The 9,810-nt window shown below is 44.2% G+C and overlaps 2 protein-coding genes across 6 annotated transcripts in view; both read right to left on the bottom strand.

The window, feature by feature from the left end:
• Positions 1 to 9,810, bottom strand: part of fam189a2 (family with sequence similarity 189 member A2) — a 114,506-nt gene that overhangs the window by 28,051 nt on the left and 76,645 nt on the right. For all 5 annotated transcript variants that reach the window (XM_048595277.1, XM_048595279.1, XM_048595278.1 and 2 more), the window contains 2 exons: positions 3,855 to 3,989; positions 222 to 329 (listed from right to left, as the gene is read on the bottom strand). In XM_048595277.1, coding sequence (XP_048451234.1) covers positions 222 to 329; positions 3,855 to 3,989 — 243 coding nt within the window. The remainder of the gene's footprint in view (positions 1 to 221; positions 330 to 3,854; positions 3,990 to 9,810) is intronic.
• On the bottom strand, positions 7,530 to 8,467 carry LOC109910663 (beta-crystallin B1-like). Its single transcript, XM_048595280.1, has one exon. The coding sequence runs from the start codon at positions 8,351 to 8,353 to the stop codon at positions 7,709 to 7,711; it is 645 nt and encodes a 214-aa protein (XP_048451237.1). The 5' UTR covers positions 8,354 to 8,467; the 3' UTR covers positions 7,530 to 7,708.

The following is a 9,810-nucleotide window of genomic DNA, read 5'->3' as shown; positions in this document are numbered from 1 at the left end:
TCTTTTGGTTTTTATTTAGCCTAGATTTTGTGTTCAACCTTCTGGTGTGGGACTCAAACCTCTAACCTTCTAACTCCGAGATCAGAGTATAACAGGTTTTCATTGAGATTATGTCCATTTGAATGAGGCATTACTGAAATGCTGGACATTGAACCTAAAGAGTAGCAGTCTCAGACATTTTGGGGAATGGGACTGGAAATTTAGAGGGGCAGTAATCTTACCGTTTGTGGTCGTCGGCCAACAAATATCTGGAGATACTGTAAAGCAGCAGCTACAACGCACACTGTGGTGGTCAAAGCATTCAACACACATATGGCAAACAGCAAGTCCTGAAAACAAGAAAGGAAAAGGAAATGTTACCAAGCAGTATCAAACTAGGAGCCATGGCTGACATTCTATAAATAATTAAATATTAATACAAGACAATTAAACTAAACCCAGCTGAGAATTCAGGAGAAACTCCTTTAGCCAGACACTACTGAGAACATGGAACTTGCTACCACAGTGAGTGGTTGAGCTGATTGATATGGGATTAATAAGGGGAAGCTTGAAAGATAAATAAACATATGATCACGTGGATAGGGTGAGATGAAATAGGGTGGCAAGTCGATGGCATTGAGCAAAAACATTGGCATAGACCATTTGAGCCTAATGGTGTGTTTCTGTGCTGTAGACTCTAGGTAATTTGATGCACTTGAACCCAAGGTTCATTCCTGTAACCGAGACTGACTTAATATGAAGCATTATCTGATGAATCGTGCAAACTGTTAAACAGGCTGGTTGTGCAGTGTTCCAGAACTGCAAGCAAATCTCCAAAACAGAATGAAATGTGTTGCTTCTTACAGCAGGTGTGTCATTTCCCAAAATGACAAACAGAATCATTTAAACTTTATCCAAGTTAGAGCAGAGTGCCGTGAAATGAACAGGGTTGTTAAAAGCAGGAGACGAGTGTGCTAATTTCTAGTCAATTGGAATGTGCAAAGGAGCTTGTAAAAAGATGTCTTTTCCAATTGTTACAGATGCTATACCCAGTGAAGGCATGTCCTATTCATAACTCCAAATACACACTGCAATTCCTACGGAAACTGCTTCAACATTTTAAAAATGGATATGCACAAGTGGCTAAGATGGCTGTCCAAGTGTCAGGTAATACTTATAACTTCAAAACAGAACAATACAAGCTTCTGGAAAGTTCCTAATTGACTCATACTGGGGGGGTGTATTTGAATGAACATGGCTAGATAGTACTTGTAGATAGAACTTGTATTGTTCTGTTTTGAAATTATAAATAGTACTCCTTTTGTCGAACTCACACCTGCCACTGTTTGAAGTTTCCTCAAAACACAGAATCAGTGGACTTCTGGATACTAGGTTTCCAGGCTTGCAATTTAATTAAAGAGAGCTGATGGGACCATGAGTTAAGTGTAAAAGACAAACATCCATCTCCAATGCTTCAATAACTTTGGACCTCCAAACCATTTTGGTTGGGAAATTAGTCGTGTGACTAAAATTGGCTGGAAATAATGTTTATTCACCTGTAGGCTCAGAAAAGACGTCAGCAGTCTGCAGAAGACATCAAAGCGACAGAAACTGTAGCAAAAGTCTGTGCCATTGTTCCACATTGCTGTGCTATTATTGTTATGTACTGGTTAGGGATAGAGAGGGAAAAGAACTGAGAGTTTCAACTAATCTCACCTCTCCTGCCTTTAAGCCTGATCTTTTATCTAATTAGATCCTGGCTGATATGTACCTTAACCCCACCTACCGCCTTGATTCTGTACCTCTCAATGTCAATGTTCAAAGTACATGGGGATAGCAGACAAATTTATATCTGGAAGTCCTAAAACCTCCTAGGAACAATCATTCACAGGGACCAACAGTGGAAGAAAAGTCACTTCTGTAAGTAGAGATGACAGAATTGGATCTTCCTGCAATCAGAAGATGGCCCTCTCTCACATTTGCTGCAAGGACAAAAGCAGCAGAAAGATGAGTGGTGGCTGTAAACAAGGATGCCCAGGCTAATGGAAGGATGACCAGACTCTTTGGTGAGGGAGACAGGAGATGTGGCTGGTGCCTGAGCAGTGAGGGTACTTGGGGCAGGAGGGGAGCAATAGCTGGAAGGGCATGGAGGAGGTTTGCTGAGGTGATGGTATTATCGATAGTCTATTCATCCAGAGACCCAGATAACGTTCTGGGGACCCGGGTTCGAATCCCACCACGGCAGATGGTGGAATTTGAACTCCATAAATATCTGGAATTAAGAGTCTAATGATGACCATGAATCCATTGTTGATTGTTGGAAAAACCCTTCTGGTTCACTCATGTCCTTTAGGGAAGGAAACTGCCATCCTTACCTGGTCTGGCCTACATGTGACTCCAGACCCACAGCAATGTGGTTGACTCTGAACTGCCCTCTGGGCAATAAATGCTGCCCTAGCCAGCAACGCCCTCATCCCATAAATGAATAAAGAGAAAAAAAGGTGGAAGCTTGGCTGGAAAAGGCGGCCGTCGGAGGGGGTGGTGGTTGGCGTGTGGAGGTTACAAATTGGGATGGGGGTCAGCAAAGTGGAGAGTGTCAACAAAGGCGGCAGTGGCAGGGGGAAACAAAGGTTGGTAAAGATGGAAGACAGCTTAAAAAAGGGAGAGTGTGGCTGCAAAGGTAAGAGGACAGCTATCAATCTTTCAATAATAGGAACAATAAGCTAACCAGGAAAACCTGAAATCATACAGGTAACAAATTCCTTGGGGTGAAAATGTAGTGGATGCTATTATTATAAACACTGTCAACTGGATATTTTTATTAATGAACAGTTCTATACCATAAAGATTTGCATTTATGTATTGTCACATCTCAGTGCATCTTACATACAATGATCACTCAATACTGCAGTGGCTGTGTTAGAGACAATCATGCAACTGCTTAGCACTGACCTCACCAGACTGTGGAAAACATGTTTACAGCAATGTTTTTTTGAGCAGCAATATGTGTTCAGATTTTTAAAAATTATTGTTAACTTTTGCCTGTTGGCTTGTGTCAATTTAAATGCTGTGCTGTCTCAAATTAGTGTTTTCCTTGTGCATTGTGTTTTTTTTAAAGCTTAACTGAGTGGTGTTGATAATTTAAGGTGTCAATTAATAATTTTAATTCTGTTCCTGTCTGAGTCCAAATATCGCATATACCAACACAAACACAGAAGACGATGCTACTAACTGAGTGGACCATCAAATAAAGGAATTCATGCCAATGGAAAAGTAGCTTCTGAAAACCAGAAAAGTAGCTTCTGAAAACCAGAAAAGTAGCCTTTGAGAAAATCTCAAGGGGAACCCTTGAATGAAAATATTTTGACCCCCAGGTTAACGACAGTTTTCACCAGGCTCAATGACTTTGTAGGCGAAAGAGACTTCCAGATTTCCACTGCCCTTTGTGTGAAGAAGTGCTTGCTGGCATCACTCCTGAACAACCTCACTCTAATTTTAAGCTATTTTCTCTTATTCTGAACTCCTTTCCCTATGAGACTAAATAGTCTCGGTCAAACCACGAGTGAGCTATTTCCACAGGCTCTGGCCTATGGCTTGGTGTCGCCTATAGTATAATTTCTTTCACAACAACCAGTTAACATTCAGTGAGAGTTACACAAAGAAACCCTGACTTAAGGATCTCAAACCTGTACAGAATTCAAATGTGCTTTGTGTTTTGAAGCACTTCCTTCTTGTGCCTGTGCTGGTGGAATGAACACAGTTCCCATTGTGTTTGACTTGCTTTAACCGGTCAGGATTTACCCAGAATCTTAGCCTAGCTTTCCAAAGACATTTTGCAGTTTCTCAGCAGGTTCCTCGTTAAGTCTCAACTGTACCTTAAGCACAAGTCGCACAGTGTCACAGGAGACAGATAGAACCGGGTACAATATCAGTGTCTCCTTCTTCTCACCACATTTCACTGCCTGGTTGTCTTCACAGCAGAAACAACTGTTGCCCTCAACAACCTTGACCTTTAAGAAGAAACAGAAAAAGTTATTAGGGGGGTTGGTAAGAGTAGCACTGGGCAGCCACATAAAGTCATATAGTCTGATACATTCATTTGTTAACTGGCAACTCAAACCAAATACACACATTGCTGGCTATTATTAGCTTAGAATATATACACAGATGGTTGCTTCATGGGTAGTGGCATTAAATGGAGACCCTGTCTCTCTATTCATGGATGTGAAAGCTCTTGGCCCAACTTTTGTTGAAAAGCAGGATAGCTCTCCCCAATCGGATGCACCTTTGCCACCCAGTTAGAAGGCCGCGGCATGGATCCAACTCATGAGAGCACATAAACTTAGGCTGACACTCCCCAGTGCATTTGAGAGGAAATGCTGCATGGTTGGCAATACTATCTTTCAGATCCAACATTAAATTGAAATCTCATTTACCCACATGGATGCACAAGATCTCATTTTGTAATGAACGGGTTCAGTCAGTATCAAATTCTGCTTGTAGAAATTTTCTTTGTCCAAATTGTCTGCTTCATTTCCCACGTTACAACAGCAGCATCATTTCAAACGTACATGATTGGCTGAAAAGTGCTTTGAGATGTCCAATGGTTGTGCAAGGTGCTACAGAAACGGATATCTTTCTTTTAGTCAATGATTGATTATCAGCCAATGGATCTCCAGAAGCTTAGATGTCATGTTTCAACTGTACAAACGTTTGGTTAAACCACACTGCTGTTCAGATCTGGACACTACATTGTGGGAAGTTGGTATTGGTGTTAGCAGCCATATCACGGAGATTTGCCAGATTTATATCTGGACTCCAAAGGTTATGTTACAAGCTCAGATTTTAGATGATCAGGGGGTGAATTGATTACAGTTTTCCCAAAATATTCAGGGTGTTTATAACAAGGATAAAGAGAAACTATTCCTCACTTGTTGGGAGTCTCTGACTGCCAAGTATACAGGAGCAAGTCATCTCCTCACGCTATCTGACAGGAATGGAATACAAGGTTTTAAGATGACATTACAACATTACTATACATTCCTGCGATGCTAATCACGGCTGCTAATCATTTACTGTATTTCAGCTATATTAACCGCCACTTTACTCTTGATAAAGAGTTTCTGCTTCTACGTTTCAATCATCCATAAAGTGTTTGGGTGCAAAACATACTATAATGCATGGCTCAGTGGGTAGCACTCTTGCCTCCGAGTCAAAGGTGTGGGTCTATGCTCCATTTTAAAGCCTTGACCACAAATAAGAGGATAACACTAGTGCACTACTGGGTCACTACTTCACTGCCAGAAGTGATGAGAGTGTGTTGCACTGTTGGAGGGTCAGTACTGATGGAGTGCTGCACAATGAAGGCTCAGTATTCACAGAGCACTGCACTGTTGGAAGATCTGTACTGAGGAAGAACTGCACCATCAGAAGTTCAGGACTGAGGGAATTCTGCACTGTTGGAGGGTCAGTACTGATGGAGAGCTTCACTATTGGAGAATCAGTATTGCTGGAATGGCAATGCTAAGGGAGTGCTGCACTATCAGAGGGTCGGTACTGATGGGGTGTCGCATTGTCAGAACCAGAACATTCCCAGAGAGTGGTCCCAGGAAGAACACAATCTCAGAGAGAACATGATTGCAGAGTGTGATCCCAGGGAGCACATGATACAAGAGAATGAGCCCAGAGAGAGATTCCAGACAGAACACAATAACGGTGAGAACATGATCCAAGACAGTGATCTTGGAGAGTCATGATCCCACAGATTGGTCCCAGGGAGAACAAGAACGTAGGCTGTGATCCAGGAGGGAACATGATCATAGACAGTGATCCTAGAGAGAATATCATGTCAGAGAGTGATCCCAGACAGAACACAATCCCAGACAGTGATCTGAGAGAACATATGAGGTGTTGCATTTTGGCAAGACAAACCAGGGCAGGACTTATACAGTTAATGGTGGGGCCCTGGGGAGTGTTGTTGAACAAAGAGACCTAGGGGTGTAGTTGCTTGAAAGTGGAGTCGCAGGTAGACAGGATGGTGAAGATGGCACTTGGCATGCTTGCCTTCATTGATCAGAACACTGAACGTAAGAAGTGGGACATCATTTTGCAGCTGTATGGCACATTGGTGTGACCACTTTTGGAATGCTACATACAATTCTGGTTTCCCTTCTATAGGAAGAACGTTGTTAAACTTGAAAAGGTTCAGAAAAAATTTCCAAGTAAGTTGTCAGGACTGGAGGGTTTGAATTAAAGGGAGAGGGTGACGAGGCTGGGTGGCTTTTCCCCGGAGAATTGGATGCTGAGAGATGACCTTACAGAGGATTATAAAATCATGAGGGGCATGGATAGGGTGAATAGCCAAGGTCTTTTTCCTAGGGTGGGGCAGTCCACAACTAGTGGGTATAGGTTTTAAGGTGGGAGGGGAAAGATTTAAAAGTGACCTGATGGATAACCTTTTCATGCAGACGATGGTGCGTGTATGGAACGAGCTGCTGGAGGAAGAGGTGGAGGCTGCTACAGTTATAACATTTAAATGGAATCTGGATGGGTTTAGGGGGATATGGGCCAAATACTGGAAAATGAGACTAGGTCAGACTAGGATGTCTGGTCGGTGTGGACAAGTTGGACTGAAGGGTCTGTTTCCGTGCTGAATAACTCCATCACTCTATGACTGAGGCAGTGTTGTACTATTGGACATTTGGTGCTGAGGGGACACTGCACTGGTGCAGCATCAATACTTTTGGATGTTTGATTCTGTTGGAGTACTGTATTGTCAGAGTCAAAACTGTGGAAGTGCTGACCTGACAGGATAGTGCTGAGGGAACACTGCACTGTCAGAGGATTGGCAGTGAGGTAATATTGCACTGCCAGAGGCGCAATGCTGAGGGAACACGGTACTGTCAGTGAGTTAGTACTGAGAAGCATTGCACTGATGAAAGGGCAGTGCTGGGACAGCGTTGCACCATTGAACAGTCAGTTCTGAAAGAATTTTGCATGTTCAGAGAGGTCATAGCCTACATAAGACATTAAACCAAGGCCCTGTCTGCTCTGCTGGTGGATCTCAAATGTCCCATGGCAGTTTTCAAAGAACAGCTTGGTGACTCCAGCTGTCCTGGTCAATATTTATCACTTAACCGGCATCATTAAAAGCAACAAATGCGGACCTTGCCAGTGATGCCCCCATCATCTAGTCACTGTCATGTTATTTGTGGGAGCTTGTTGGTTGCTGCTTTCCCTCCCTTACAACTATGACCCTACTTCAAAAGTACTTCAGTGGCTGTAAAGTGCTTTCGGAACATCTCGAGGCTGTGAAAACTTTCCTTTAATTTATGACTTAAACCAGTTGTGTCATTTTGCAGACTCCTGGGAGAGCCGGCCCCAGATGCCCCGATTTGTCCTATGTGTGGGGTATGTGTGACTGTGCTGAGCCACGTCCAGCACAACACGGAAAGAACTGTGATGCAACACCCAAAAACAGGACAGAAACAAACATTTCTCTTTCGTTTGAAGCAAGTTTATTTTTCTCAAGCATTTCATTGCTCCCCGTCAGAGCCTGTTCCAATTCAGAGACAGAAGTTACAACCCCCCCGCCACTGCACTGCACTGCAACATCTGCAAAGCCTGTGATTGGTGTTCTTTAAGAAGTGTCTGTATCGCCGCACTCACTCACTCACTCACTGACTGAGCTGGCGTTGCTCCATCAAGAGACTGGCCTTGTCTTTAGCGTCTAGACAAAACAGCCAACCTTGTGCCACTGCCCATCGCGGATTCGGCGGATGGACTGAATCTCAGGCTTGCGGCCTCCCCACTGGTTCCAGTGCCTGTAGTCGTTCTTCTCGAACACATACTGGCAGCCCCGGTATCCCGGGTACTGGTAGCCCACCCAGGTTCCACAGGCCACGCTGGCACTGCCAACTCTGTCAGTGAAACCGTAGGAGTACAGGCTGGGCACGTCGTTATCGACGATCTCCATCTTGCGGCCCTTGAACTCCGCCATCTCGTACAGGCAGATTTTGTGCTGCTCCGAATCCATGAGGACGGGCCTGAAGGACATGACGTACTCACTCGTGTGGCTGTTGGACCAGGAGTCCCAGCGAGGATACTCGCCCCTCTCCAGGACAAACATCTCCCCGCAGAATCGGGCCTGCTCGTAGAACACCCAGGGTCCGCAGTCAATGCGAATCGAGCCTACTCGCTCGAAGCCGCCGTCGCACAAATTCATACACTCGCCGGAGAATTCCTTACAGCGGCCCTGGAAGTTCTCCTGCTCGAAGACGCACACCCTGTAGTTGCTCGTGGCTCCATCGAGGGGCTTGGGCTGCAGGTCCTTGCGCTCAGACTTGGGGGTTGTACGGCTTGCCTTCTCTGACATGGTGGCTCACATTCAACTCCCCTGCAAGGCCGTCTGGTGATCCAGCGGCTGGTTGGTCGCCCCTTTTATACTCTGCTCCGAGCCAAGTGCGGGGATTAGCCAGACACAGAACAAATGCAGAGTCGACAGATCCGACAGAATTGAAAACCCCTGTCATCAGGAGGGAGTGCACGTGACACGGAAAAAGGAGAAAGGGAGACAGAATGAGAGAACGAGAGTCAGCAAAACTCTTACCCTAGCACAGAACTCTGGGAATATTGCTGAAAGGACAGGCCACACTATTAGCACTCTAACGGTTACATCTGCACGGATTCAACTCACCACAGTGCAGACTTATAGCTATTTCCAAACAATCTGATACTTGTTTTTTAAAAAAAAAAATTGCATTTCTACAGCACCTCGCACTGCTTCAGGACATCCCAAAGTGTCTCACTGCCCACCGAAGTACTTTGGCACTGCAATCATTATCGTAGCGTAGGAAATTTCTTTAAGTGGTTTTGCATGGGGTAGACGTCAGACAGGACACCAAGATGAACAAGAGCTGGGAGTTTAAAACTGTGCCACAGGATCCCTTGTTTCCATCCGAGGGTATTCCCACCTTCTCAATCCAAGAGTGTAGCACACAGACTGTACTGTACCTGGAATATCAGGCTGGGTGCTGCATTCAACTCCCACGAGAAGCCATACCCCCAAAACCCTCTGACTCAAAAGGCAAGAGTGCTACACATGGATCCATTCTTTTCAGTCAGTGCTGATAGGGTGCTGCCAAAAATCACCCTATCGTTACAGTGCAGACGGAGGCCATTCAGCCCATCATTTAATGTTACCACATTAGTGCACATGTCTTCAATCATATTGATTGATTACAAAAATCACAGCAGTCCCAGCTTCTGGATGGTAGTCAAGGCATAATGTCACTAGACCACTAATCAAGAGGTCTGGATTAATGATCTGGAGATGACAGTTCAAATCCCACCACAGCAGCTGTGGGAATTTTAATGCAATGAAACAGGAATTAAATACTAATTTTGTTAGTTATGATCACAAAACTACTGGATTGTTATTAAAAACCTATCTACTTTTCTACTGCCTGTCAGCAGAAGAAATCTGTTACTTTTACCTGGTTGAACATCCAGACGCAGCAATGTAGTTAAATCTTAGCCAACAAGCCAATCAGTTGTAAATGGCACATTATCAGCTTCTCAAGGGCAATGACAATGAGAAATAAATGCTGATATTGCCAGTGGCACTCATGTTCCAACAATGATTTTGTTTTAAAAATCAAATTTATAATTTGCTCAGATGCCTCGATGAATTAAGCAACAGATAAATGCAAAGATTTCTGTTTTAGTGTTTTAATGGATGACCATTTCAACGTGATCTCAGTCAGTGTACTCGACAAGTGGAAGCTACCATTCCTGCCACCTGGGGGTGAGCAGCAGGTTTGCAGGATATAC

This window comes from Rhincodon typus, chromosome 3 (genome assembly GCF_021869965.1).
Source record: "Rhincodon typus isolate 14 chromosome 3, sRhiTyp1.1, whole genome shotgun sequence".
Lineage (NCBI taxonomy): Eukaryota > Metazoa > Chordata > Chondrichthyes > Orectolobiformes > Rhincodontidae > Rhincodon > Rhincodon typus.
This window is presented reverse-complemented; position numbering and strand designations above follow the sequence as displayed.